We start from the raw sequence: 14,655 nt of genomic DNA, 5'->3' as shown, positions 1-14,655 counted from the left end.
CTATTATTGACGAAAATATGGTTCAGTGTCCTTTTGGTTGCCTCTTTTGTTTTTTCTTTGATATACTGCACGTGACGAGGCGACTTTTATTAACGAAGAAGCAGGTTAGTGCACTTCTGACATGTTGCGCCATCTTTGTTTTTTCTCTGTCGATGAATTCTGCATTCGTTTCCATTTCATTTGATGTACTGTACGTTGAGAACAAATCATTATTAACGAAAATACGGCTCATTGCCCTTCTGACATGTTACGTTGTCTTTGTTTTTTCTTCTCTGTCGATGAATTCTGCATTTTTTTTCTTTTCAGTCAATGTACTGCACGTTGAGATTCAATTGTCATTAACGGAGATGTGGCTTCGTTCCTTTCTGACATGTTGCGTCATCTTTGTTTTTTCTTTGTCGATAACATTCTGCATTCGTTTCTCTTTCATTTGATGTGCTGCACGTTAAGATCCAAATATCATGAGTGAAATTGTGACTTAATGTCTTCCTGACATGTTGCGCCATCTTTGTATTCTCTCGTCAATGAATTCTGGATTTTTTGTCCTTTCATTAGACGTGCTGTAAGCGATAATTCGATTATTATCAGCGAATATACAACTTAGTGACCTTCTGACAGTTGCTCCATTTTTTTTCTAATAACTCATTCATTTCCACAAATCCTCACACATTTTCTACCACGCCACCACCTTCACGCTGACTACGTCACTTTCAAACTTTTAACATTTTATCATTATTATTATTATTATTTTTCGACCCACATTCCCCAGTTCAATATCATCTAACACAATTATTAGACCGATATTTGATTCCTCCATTCTGATTGGCTGACCGACACCACTCTGTAACACAAGTTGAGTTTTAATGTTTTATCACTATTATTATTATTATTCGACCCACATTCCTCAGTTCAATTTCATCTAAAACCATCATTCTACTGATATTTGATTTCTCCAGTCTGATTGGCTTACGACACCACTCTGTACCAGAAGTTAGGCTGATTGTTCCTCAAGGTTCGGTTCAGGAGTCTGAAAATTCGCAAAACGAACCTTCATACGACAAAGCGTGGACTTTAGTCATCTCCTGATGATGCTTACTTGGTAAGCGAAACGCGTTAAGTGTTAAATGACTGTCATATTGAAATAGGAAAAAAAAACGACAATAACGACGAAACGATAACGAATAAAGGCACGTAAACTGTTCGAAAAACGCACGCATAACCGTCGCACGCAAGTGAATACTTCACTTTCCCCAATTTCGAACGTTAACTCTACAATACGACTCAGCATTATTTCTGCCAAAATTCGATAGAGAAGGGTTATGGGGGTTCCAAACGACGTATTTCAAATATTGATTCACTCTGTATGTATGCGCTTATATTTCGTAGAATTTTCAATACGATTTTCACCACACTATGGCAAAATTTCCAACATGTGTGGGCTATTATTTCTGCAAACTGAAACTCACTTTTCAAGTGTAACTGAAAAAATGAATCGCAAACGTGTTATGATTTCGATATATTTTGAGGTAATAATATTTAATATCGAACGAATAGTCATAAAGAAAATTATTTGCATTGTATTCCGAAAGCTTTGGATACCGAATGAATTTCTCAATACCTGTTGATGATCTTGATCTTTCCTAATATTTATAAACATTCATATTATGCTGAAGTTGTAACTTTGCCCCGGTCACCTTACTACGACAAAATGCTTGATGTGCATTCATGCAACTGTATTTGAAGATAGTTTTATATTCCTATATATATTATAATCGTATCAATTTTGATGACTATGAACTTGGAATAACGAAAGATGGAATTGTGAATACTGTGTGTTTTTGTTTCAGAATATCGAAGTTGAGGTTAAAATATCTTTCAATTCATGAATTCACTTGAATGGATTTGAATTATTTTATGACGATTTTGCATATTTGTCTGTATCGTTACTTTGTTATGTTTATATGTACAAGAACTCAGAACTCCGAACAATTGAAACTCAGGTTATCTACACATAATAGACTCGTCCGGTATCTATATCAAAGGATGCTATTTTGAATGGGAATTTCGAAAAAACTACAATACGAAATGAATTTCCAAATATCACACTTGAAATTTGATGTCAAATGTCAATCATCTATGATAATGTCCTGAATAAAATTCAAGATATAAAATGCCACTTTTTGTTATATCGACCCAACGAATCAGAATTTAAAATGACAGACAAACTTATTTTCTTTATTTCTAAAATGTCCTGTTTTTGTCAACCTAGTATCTTTCAATATGATGTTTCTTCATCTCTATAAAATCTGGTGTATAATTTTTTGTTACTGCATATTTTTGATAACTTTCCCTGTATAAGATAAATTTTCATTTTCAAAAAAAGATGTGTGTGATATGTATTTTATTTATTTTGGTAGTATATTATAAAGCCATTTATATAAAATATCAACGTTATTGAGACTGCAGCTGAACAAATTTCCTTTGGAATGACCCATACAGAACGGCGTGTTTTTCTTGAATTTTGGAACACACCACGATGAATCTTCAAAGTCTTCCAAATTCACTACGGTTGTATATATATTGAATAGGTGCAGTTTGTCCAACAAATCACTGAATATCGACAAATTCTAGCCTCATAATGTGCAACTATAGACTGACAAAAATGGAAACTGCTGAGATTTCAAACTCGTTCTGCAAAGGTTGCTATGACGGTTTTGAATGTTGTTGAGATGACTCTGACTGATACTGCACACGTTGATGTATTATCCTGAAATAAATTCGATTTTTCAGTAAAAAAATACACTGAAATAAATTCGATTTTTCAATAAAAACATACACAAAAAAAAATTTTTTTGGCAACAGAGAGGGTAATGTCTTTCATGAAGTAATTGCTACACTTATAATGAAAATAAAAAATCAAGTGTCATCCAAAATAAAGTATTTAAAACACATATTCTGCACGTACTAAGTGAAGGAAATATATTGTATGAAACACTACTTTATGCGGATCATATCTGTGAGTGAGAATTTTTGACCCGAATGAAAAATATTGTATACTGTATATTGCCTATAAAACAAAGAAAAAATTGGAAACAATACTAACCTTAATTCTGTACAATCTCGAATGAAACGACAAGATTCGGTTTCCCAATGTCCATTAACCCTTTGAACACAATAGCGTATTTTCCTAATGAAAATTCTTCTAAGTGAGGACGATACGCCTCCGTCACTCGGTGGGGCAGAAATGATACTTTATCTCCCAAATCTAACAAGACCGCCTCACCAAATTTTCCTTCCACGATTTTGGCAGTGAATATCCTCCTGCGGCATCTCCACAGGCAAATCTGCTACTTTGATACTTGGCTTTCTCTTCACGATCGAACTTACATTCAACTTTTGTAAATCCATCTGTGAAAAATAAAAAATGAAAGCTTTATGTTTTGATTCACAATATATGCGAATACTATCTCAAACAAACCACGATATGTAAAACATTTGACTGAAATCATCCAACATATATATATCGAAAAAATTTTGGAAATCAAATGATTCAACAATTCTCACCAATTTTCAATTAAATTACATTTGAATAAATTCATCTGAGGAAAAAGTCAAACCTAAAACACTTACTTTCAAATAGAATCGGTGCACTTGTCACTGGTATCACTTTCAACGGATGCAACTAACTCATTTCGCCATGCATGACGTATTTATAGTAAAATAAGTGATGACATATTTTAAAATGAAACAAAGAGCCTTTGTTTCGTCGCTTTGAGAACTGCATATCTCCGGATGTAGATTCGACATTGACAGTGATCAATGTCACTTTGGGTTTGAATATAAAAATTAGTGATGACATATTCTGAAATGAAACAAAAGAAAATCAAAGAGTCTTTGTTATATGCATATTCAGCGTTGACATTGATCCATGTCACCTTGGATTTGAATAGCGCAACAAACACATGAATTCTGCTTTTTTTCCCCATTTTATTTGAAGTGCTACATGTGATGATGCGACTATTATTAGTGAAGATACAACTTTGTGCCCTCTTGGCATCGTCTCGGTTTTTTTTTCTCTGTTGATGAATTCTGCATTCGTTTTCCTTTCATTTGATTTGCTGCACGTTGAGATTCAGTTATCATTAATGAAGATGTGGGTTAGTGCCCTTCTGACATGTTGCACCATATTTATTTTTTCTTTATAGATGAATTCTGCAATTTTTCTTCTTTCATTTGACATGATGTACGTGGCGATCGGAAGTTTTTTCAATGATTCTCTTTGCAATTCTTCCTATGCTGTTCCACATTAGGCGCTCGATATTATATTTTTCATTGTCTACACATTAAATCATTTGAATTGAGTACCCACATCGACCTGTTGCGACTAGTATAGCGAAAATAGGTTATGAGGTCCTTTTGGCTTCGTAAAATGATTAACTATGTTTTTTGACATCTAAAGGAATCCATTGATGTCAAAATCATCGGAATCGGACGACCGGAAGTGAAAACCGGAAGTGACCTGTTTTTGACGGATTCGAAACCTTCTCACCCTAAGGAATCGAAAAATACCATATGTTTCAGTATACGATGATTATTTGATTTTTTTGTCAACAAATTATGTGTTTTGAATAAAACTTTTGCAATTACATTACACTCGTAGTTGTTCATAACCCAACAACTTTTAATTTCAAATATGTTTAATGATTTTCTTTAAATGTGCAATTCTTTCTATGCTATTTCACATTAGATGCTCGATATTATACTTTTCATAATCTACAAATGAAATCATTTGAAATGAGTACCCACATCGGTACGTTGCTGCTAGTATAATGAAAATAGGTTATAAGGCCCTTTTGGCTTCGACAAATGATTAATTATGTTTCATGACATCTAAACGAATCCATTGATGTTGAAATCATCGAAATCGGAGGACCGGAAGTGGAAACCGGAAGTGGTCGTTTTTTGATGGATTCGAAACCTTCTCACCCTAAGGAATCCAAATATATCATATGTTTCAGTATCCAATGATTTTTTTAATTTTTTTGTCAATAAATTCTGCGTTTTGAATCAAGCTTCTGCAATTGGAATAAACTTATAGTTGTTCATAACCCAACAATTTTTAATTACAAGTTTTTTCAGTGATTTTTGTTGAATTTGCAATTCTTCCTGTGTTATTTCACATTAGGCGTTGGATATTATATTCATTACGCCATATTTGTTTTTTCTCTGTCGACGAATCATTTCTTATCCTTTCATTTGACATGCCGTATGCGACGATCCGATCATTATTAGTAAATATACAACTCAGTGCCCTTCTGACAGTTGCGCTATTATTCTTCGTAATAACTCATTCATTATCACACACGCCACCACCTATCACGCTGACTACGTCACTTTCAAGCTTTTAATGTTTTATCACTATTATTATTATTATTCGACCCTCATTCTCCAGTTCAATTTCATCTAGCACAATCAATCGAGCGATATTTGATTTCTCCATTCTGATTGGCTGACCGACACTACTCTGTAACAGAAGTTAGGTTGGGTGTTCCACAAGGTTCCGTTCAAGAGTCTGAAAATTCGCAAAATGAATCTTCATATGACAAAGCATGGAGGTTAATCATTTCCTGATGATGCTAACTTGGTTAGCGAAACGCGTTAAATGATAAATGACTGTCATATTGAAACACGAAAAACCGTTACGACAATAACGATGAAACGATAACGAATGAACGCACGGAAAACGGTCGAAAACGCACGAAAAACGATCGAAAACGCACGAAAAACGATCGTAAACGCACGAAAAACGATCGTAAACGCACGAAAAACGATCGAAAACGCACGGAAAACCACGTATTTTGAAATGTCCTTGTCGAATACTTCGCTCCCCCATTCGCGCCCTCACGTTGAGTCCACTAAGCTCAACCTCTCGACACTTTTGGATCTCTTCTTTCTCCTGATGATGCTAACTTGGTTAACAAAGATACGAGACTTCCGACATGTTGGAACGCTAGACTTCTGTTGAATCGACATGTTTTTTTTAAATGATGTATTTTGAAACGCCCTGTATACACATTAATATCATATTTCAAATCGACATGTTTTTTTCCTTAAATGATATATTTTGACGCACCCTGTACACTTCAACGTCATATTCGTTTTTCAATGGTGTATTTTGAGATACCTTATAAACATTGAGAGATCGCACGTTGAAAACTTACAGCCTCGTGGAACTGTTATGTTCTTTCTTGAATGATGTATTTTGACGCACCCTGTACACTTCGTCGCCATGTTTGTTTTCAATGATGTATTTTGAGATACCTTGTAATACTGAGGGATCACACTTTGAAACGATACAGCCTCATTAATCTGTAATGTTTTTTCTTAAATCTGATTCATTATTATTAATATATCACTTTCGCGCTTCCAATTTTCGTTGAGTAGTTCACGATCAATTCCAAAACCGGCAACGCTACATTGCCCCATAAACAATGATTTATTGTACAACTGGCAACGCCGAACCTGACATGCTGGCATGTATTAACATTTGACAGATGCAGTCTTATGAGTCTAGTGTTTACAGTGTCCTTCTTCAACCAATAGATAGTTCAGCTAGTGACTCATAGATGACTCTGTGTATTCTATAACTTTTCTTGTTTCCATATACTATTGTATCGATGAATCGAGCGCTTATTTTTGTGCGGTTACTGATAACAGGACATGAAACAATTCTGTACGATAAATTATTCAAATGAATCTCTCAATATACGCAAAGCCACGTAAATTTGTGCATCGATTACGTCACACGCGCCTCTCGCTCTTACACACACACATGCACATCTTTACATGAAATATTAATTATTTCCCAAATCTAAGTATAGTCTTATGAGTCTAGTGTTTACAGTGTCCTTCTTCAACCAATAGATAGTTCAGCTAGTGACTCATAGATGACTCTGTGTGTTCTATAACTTAATTTTCAAACCGGCAACGCTACATTACTCCATAAACATTGATTTATTGTACAACTGGCAACACCTGCTTGCACTAGCAACCGGTAAAACCTCAATCTCCATCTCTCTTTACATCGATTACGTCACACGCGCCTCTCGCTCTTACACACACATACACATCTTTACATGAAATATTAATTATTTCCCAAATCTAAGTATATTTTCCTATCTTCAATATGATAATGACGATTACATTCTACGGAAATCAAAAATAAAAATGCTGTCAAGTATAATGAATGAGTCAATTTCGGTCCCGACAAAACTAACGCTATAAATACCCAACATTCGAAGTTAACTTCAATATCTTACGATGGTGTAGAGGCTAAGGACAATGTCTACGGCGCGGACGACCCAGGTTCGAATCCCATAACTATAAACTTTTTTTATTTAAAATCACGTGACTGAAGGGGACCGAGGGAGCTGATAGGTTAGGTGGAGTACCAAGGGGGCCGATAGGTTAGGTGGAGTACCAAGAGGGCCGAGGGGCGGAGTTCCATGCTTGAATCGCTACGATACTCGTTCCATCCTGCGTCGATTTCGATGACGCTGATAGGTTACCCCCACTCCTGTTTGAACCAAAAATTGCAAAAAGTTTAGCTCCATAAGAAAATACATGGGATTTTGCGCCAGAAGTCTCTTTGTTACACTACTAACTTGTCAAGCCCTATTCCTAGCTCTCTTACCGGATTGTTTTTTACGAAACTACCGGTCTTATGGGGTTACCTTATTTATGTGTTTATATTAAGAGAAATCTGGAGTTTATAAGCTTACGTGTCCGGGTGTAGTAATGTTTATGTTGGACAATGTGGCCGAAATTTCTTAAAACGGTATGGTAAACATGAAAGATCCTCCAGTCTAGATAAAAATGATTCGACGTTTTCAAACCATGCAGGCAAGGGTTGGAAACTAAATTATTCACACAAACAAAAGCATCTACTAACCTATATTGTCACAGGTAAATTAAGGATCGTCTGCTATTACCTACTGTAGTTGTATATAGGTATACAAGGTGTACATTGTTAATTACTTCAGTTTATTTTATTCGTTTGAAAATGTCATTGTACGACGATCATACAGTAATGTTAGTTACAGATAAAAGTGGTATAAAAACATAGGAATTTTATTTCTCATTTTTCATAATAATATTTGGATTTTACCATATACATTTTTCCTGTGAGAAATCATATGAATACTGATATCACACTTTTCGAAATTGCACACTGCTAAAGTTGATAGTTTTTTGTTCTTGTTTAGGTGACAACAATATTCCCAGCTTAAATTTCAACATAACCTGCCTGCCTAAGCTGCGCTTCCTGGACCTGGAAGGCAACAATATTACCAAATTCTCACAGCAAGACTTGGACAGTTTCGACAAGCTAGCTCAACCTTACCGATCAAATAGTCTGATATTAGAAATTGGCAACAACCCATTTCGGTGTGACAGTGCCATCAAAAATTTATACGCTTGGTTGCACAAAACCAATGTAAGCGTGCGACATTTGGATAGTCTCGAGTGCCACCAAGCTAAGTATGGAAAAAAATATATCATGAATTTGAAGAACTTGGCAGAGTCTAAGCATGCCAAGATTTCCAAAGCGTTAACGGTACTCTTGGTAGTTCTAGTTCTCATTCTTTTAGCGCTTTTGTGCGCCTACGTGTACTTGAAGAAAGACAGCGTTAAGTCGAAATGGAGACCATTATTGGAATCGGTGACTAGGAAAGTCCAATATAATAAAATCGAATCTCAAGATGTGTGATGGTCAAGAATCAAAATACTTATGCTGCCATGGTAAAAAAAAAGCTTCAGAATCAGACAAATCAGTTCGTTTCAACACACGATGACTTAGTCAATTCAATTGAATTAGGTCTCAGTTAGCTTAGTGAAATAGATGTGTTACAAAATACGCTACCATACCTTCTCTTTTACTCATGTTGGAAAACCGACCAAGATGAAAAACCAACTGGTATATGTTTGAAAAAATTCTGATGTACTTTTGTAATAATATCGCTTATATTGTCGTTAGATATCAGAGAAAATTGTTCGAATTAACTAGAATATCGGAATTGAGTCAGAAGCTTTCTATTTTGAGTACATAGAAAATCATGTACAGCTTGTCAAATCTAGGAAGCGACTTTCAAAGTCTCGGCTTAGGACCCTCCTAAAGATGCGCATAAGGAGACTGTGTGTGTGTGAGACAGAGAGATATAATACTCGAGTCTCTTCCTACTAGTTTTGACAAACCGTGAGATTTTTTAACAATTGTATATTATATTCCATCATATGAAGATAATAGCTTTGAAAACTTGGAATGTTTGGACACAATTATCCTATTAAAAAGTAGAGAATGTTGATGGACCTCGCAGGTTTAATAATAGGCAATGAATGTGGGAGATTTTTACGTCAATACTTTTTACTAAAGTGAATATTTCATTTAGTGAAAGTTATGTTATAACTTTTTTCCTAATTCGTTATGTCGAAATTTAATTGAACGAGTTTGTCATTTCATATAATAAAATAAAAAACAAACGGTTTTACTGATATATGTTTTGAATTTAGTGAGATTTTTTAATATAATAATCTAATTTTCCAACGACTTGATTGCTTTTTAGCCCAATTTTCCAAAACCTCAATGAATTAATAAGGAAAAAAAAATTTAATGAATAATTATAAAATCTAAAAATTGTAATGTTCCATATCAGAGCATGAACCAGGAGGACAGTAGTGGTAACGAAACAATCAAATATATGGACATTTTTTGTTTCATTGAATCATTTCATGAGTATTTCATATTTGGTTCATTAATGAGGTAGAAAAAATTCACAGGGTTGATAGGTTTCTCGTGTTTTTCCACTAAATAGTCGCCAAATTTCCCTACAAAAAAGCTACAGTCAAATTTCATGATCATCATTATATGCGAAAGACGTAAATTTAATTTCATTCATGAGTAAAGTACGCTTAATTTTCAAAATATCGAAAATAATCATGAAGTTGGAACTTTTTTATCGGAAATTTCCTCCTCTTCAACGAGCTTTTTTCAAAATTGCTTAAATATTAATATTTTTTGAGTTATTAACGTAAAACTAAATACCATTTTTTTATAACCATTGTTATTTTGTTAATAACAATTGCAATTTTTCATCTACACATCCTGCAAAATCCTTCAAGAAAATTTTTCTAGAGGTGATAACGTATCGAATGAGCTATCGCTCATATTTTTAGGACCTTTATCTCTATTTTTCATGTTTTTGAACTTGTTGATTAATATATACTCATATTTGCAACCGGAAGCTGTCGACACTGAGATTTCTTACCTGTTGACACTCCATATCTAACTCGAATATATTGCACAATGAAGTAAATATAACATGAACGAAATAAGTGGAATCTTCATCCAGTGAAGATTTCTCTCAAATTTGAGTACCTATATTTTGTATCTATACCCAAAATTTCGTAGTCAAAATTTTTGATATTTAAAAATTAAGGGTCGGTATCTTGGATTGAGTTTTTGTTACAATGTTGAGAAATATGACAATGCAACTTTCGTGAAGAATGAATTTGAGAAATAATAACAATAATGAAAGTTTTTTTATAGTGCATTATGTATATGTATAATTACTATTTTCTTGCATCACCTCAGGAGCAGAATGTGTACTGAAATTACCGTTGATCATAAAGCGTAGTATCAAAAAATTCAAAATAGATTAAAAAAATGTTGGGAAAACAAGTATCTGTCACGTTTTGAATTTCAACCCACGACCTCCAGAGTTTTGATAATCGACTTCTCATGGTAATGGCGTGATCAATTGTAAGCAAAATTGTGTTTCGTAGATGTTCCTTTTTTAGCAAAAGGTTATACAGTCTTCGGACAGTGCCCCTTGTAAGGCACGATGTGCCTTACAAGTTTAGGGTAAATTTTAGTGAGAAAAAGAATATGAACAAAATATCAATCTCATATTGATACAAAAAAATGTGACAATCTTATAAAGAAAGAAAGGAATTAATCCAATTAAAAAAAAATCTATGCAAATCTTTGCATGATCAATACCTCTTTGTATAGAATTATTTTTTTGAAATTCCCACATTTTTTTGTATTAAGATGCAGAAGTAGAAAGCCAAAACCTTTCTTTCCCAAAAATTCAACCGCTCTAAAAAATATACTCCTTTCAATTTAAACTAATCACATAGTTTGTATAGAAATATTTGAAACAAAAATCAATCAGGTGGAACCCGCGACAGTCAGGGTGAAAATATTTGCAGCATTTCTTCCAACATATGTTTCTTATATACAAGGTGAAAGATAAAATGGAGAACGTTAAAAATGTAAATATGGGAATAGGGAAATAGTGAATGAGTAATAAATTTTATAGTGAGTTTTATGCCTAATATTGAATACAGTGTCTCTCATTCCTACGGTTCAATTAGTAAATTAATTTGGAGTGCATTGAAAAAATCAATAATTCTCAAGTCCACCCTGTTCAGGTGTTCGTTGCCAACAAAAAATTTTCTGTTTCAACATTTTTTATCATCGTGGTTCATGTCCTGACACATTTCAAGGTAATTTGTGATCAAATGCAAGTTTTGGGTGAATTAAAATATAACGAGTGTCTCTCAAGAAAATGTTCACCTTATTTTTACCATAATAGGTTTTTGACATTTATAATAATCATCAGAAGGTATCTTCTTGAAGTCAAAATGCTCCTAATTTGGCGTTTATTAAAAACTGCACATTTTGGAATGAATTGAGTTGGACACTTTTCGATGTTCCATTACGTATATTGAATAACCTAATCTTACATACGGATTCATTTCGGTAATTTCTGTTACTTAATTTACTCATCTGTAAAGTCTCTGAAAAAAATGATAGCTTGATTTTATCATCAATACACTTAGTTATCTTCGTTTCATATAATGTCAAATAGTTATAGATTTGACAAAGATATTCCTTAAATGCTTTTTAAGTACCTAATGATAGATTTCTTTCACATATAGTCAGTCAGATGACATACTTGAAGACTGGCTATAAATCAAATTATCTAAAGAAACAATTCGTTCAGGCCTGAACGAATTGTTCCTACGAATAGTCCCACTCTAGCGGTCGGTAGCCAGGCGGTTCGACGTGGGTGCTTTGTTCACTCACTCGAATTGACTGCCGTGTTGATCGGTGGTTCAAGCCCTAGTCTGAACGATCGATTTTCACTTGTTATCGTCCAACCCGTGTTAGGAATCACACGTTGAAAGGTAAGACCTTGTTAATCCTTAGCTCGCACAAGTTTCGACTTTTGAGAGTTGTCGCTCGTAGGGGTGCGATAGCACGGAAAAACATACTTTAAACAGATTTTAAAAAGACTATATACGAGGAATTGAGCAAATTTTGGATATGCGGTTGGTTACCTCGTTTACAGGCAGATGGAGCGATGACAAACCTGTTTGTTGTCCGCTTCCGCCTAGTTCGAGGAATTATTTCTGAAGGAATTCGATTTTCAATTATCGCAAATCATCGACTTTATATTGATGATAGACACAACCTTGCACTGACGAGTGGCCAAACAGCCCGAAACCGGTCTGCAAGTGTGTTCCAATAATTGAAAATCTATTGCGGCAGTTGTATCGCCAACAGGATGTGCAGGAATAACTTCAGTTAATAATCCCACACTGACAGCTGTCGGCTTCAATCCAACGCCCTTCGTGGTATTAGTCAGGGGAGTAGTTGTTTTCTGATAGGTGTCAGTCCATTAACCTACAGTGTAGGGAGTTGAGACTGGCCTGAACGAATTGTTTTTTTAGATGATTTGGCCTAACGATGGAGATGCTACGAATTCTTTTTAAAAATGTACTCGATTAATGAAAGGCAAGGAATATATTACTAAAATAGTTTTGTTTTCTTCTTATAGCTATCTACTACATGAGAACTCGTTGATTTTCAACTTGTTCAAGTTTGAACTTTTGAGAGTTGCCTTTCGTATGGGTGAGTTTTCTGTGTCTCATTAGGTTATAATACGTTCATCGGTGAACTACCGTCAATTCAGTTTTTTAGTAGGGTATTTTTATCACTTCTAGGATTGTCCTCCTACGCTGAATCTAATTCTGTCATAAATTAGTAGCTATACAACGTATTTACATTTTTTCAGAAACGAATGAAAAACAGGCAATATTCATTTTCGTTTATTGAAGTTTCGTGTTGGAAACGAAACATTTAAAGAAATGTCAAAATTTTGTAATTTATCCATTGCCACTTTGTATAATTGCCAGTATTTAGATTCTTTCCAATGTCGAATTTCTTTCAGAGACTAGTTATTTCAAAATAAATTCATAAAAACACTCTCCCAGATATAACTGAACGACATTTAGTTGTGGTTGGTACGTTTGCGAGCAAACAGATAGTCGGAATTTAACATTTTTTTGAAAATTTTGTCAAAAAATTATTTCAGTGAAATAACAGAACCTTGAATATGAGTATGGTGAATAACTATCAAGATATATCTTTATTTTGAGCGAACAATACACATTTCATATTTATACAGTAATGTAGTTAACATACCAACCACAAGTATTGTTTATATTTACCTACTTATATATTTTAAGATAATGTAACGTAAGGTGCTTCTTATTTGTTAGTAATGAATGAAAAACTGAGTGGAACAAAGAACAAACTTTTAATATTTTGTATATATTTTTGTACATACATTTTTTAATGATTTTCCTTGTTTTTATATGAGACCTAAGTACTTTTTTCCTTATAGGTGCGCTGATGATTTATTGTAGTCACATCTAAAATTGGAGTAATTATTTCAACTGATCCACAGGGCTTTAATAATAATAAACGTCTTTATTACTACAACCACGAAAAAATTAACAGTATTAAGTTCTAACTACATATAACAAATTATAGTAAAAGGCGAAGTTCAATAACTGCTAAACTGTTCTTCCACTATAATTATAGAATGAAGAGACAATTATGTGATCGTTTCTTGTTAGATAAGTAAGCAAAATGATTCATAACACAAATATTCGAAAAAATATTCAATTTTCGATTTTTTCTCCAAACTGTTTTCTGCCAAATTAGCATATAGAGAGGGTCCACTGCAATAATGGTGAATGTCCTTTGTTTATTGTTCTGAGATAATTGGCTGAAAAAAACTCGGACTTGAAGATAAGAAATCAATTTTTATTTAAGTTATAAGACATATGGTATTCGTTCTCTGGCAAATAATCATTCATAGGTAACTTCAACTGATTAAAAATTAAATAATCTGAGGTGAATCTTGAAAATTAAATCGGGAGCAATGTCCACACTGTGCTCAAGTCAAGTATATAATTATAGTTTTCCTATGTGTTAAAGAAAATGAAGTAAAAATAGTTTTAATCAACATTTGAATTTCTAATTGTGATGGCAACAGTGAACTATGTAGTGCAATGTTCTGAAGATATTGGGATTTTTGTTTTGACCTCCAGATAAGTCACAAAAATTTTAGGAACCTGACACTATTTGTCCATTTCATTAAATATGAAATGTAAGAGATGAGAGACCACATCATCTGATCCTTTTCTTCAAATACTCTCAACAAATGAAAAAAAATATGATGATCTCTTCACTTGCAAACACCATTCATTTTCTGCAAATCAATCATCCCAGTGCCGAAATTT

The 14,655-nt window shown here is 33.8% G+C and overlaps 1 protein-coding gene across 1 annotated transcript in view; it reads left to right on the top strand.

Annotated features, from left to right (window-relative positions):
• LOC111502832 (trophoblast glycoprotein) overlaps positions 1-13,707 on the top strand; it is a 44,310-nt gene extending 30,603 nt beyond the window's left edge. The window contains exon 4 of the mRNA XM_023156998.2: positions 8,265-13,707. Within this exon, the coding sequence (XP_023012766.2) occupies positions 8,265-8,767 (503 nt within the window). The 3' untranslated portion in view covers positions 8,768-13,707. The remainder of the gene's footprint in view (positions 1-8,264) is intronic.
• The last annotated feature ends 948 nt before the right edge of the window (positions 13,708-14,655 follow it).

Source organism: Leptinotarsa decemlineata, unplaced genomic scaffold (genome assembly GCF_025532065.1).
Source record: "Leptinotarsa decemlineata unplaced genomic scaffold, Ldec_3_MD MMD2_tig00026328_RagTag_RagTag, whole genome shotgun sequence".
In the NCBI taxonomy this organism is placed as follows: Eukaryota; Metazoa; Arthropoda; class Insecta; order Coleoptera; family Chrysomelidae; genus Leptinotarsa; species Leptinotarsa decemlineata.
The sequence above is the reverse complement of the archived record's forward strand: the minus strand, read 5'-3'. Positions and strand labels throughout refer to the sequence as shown.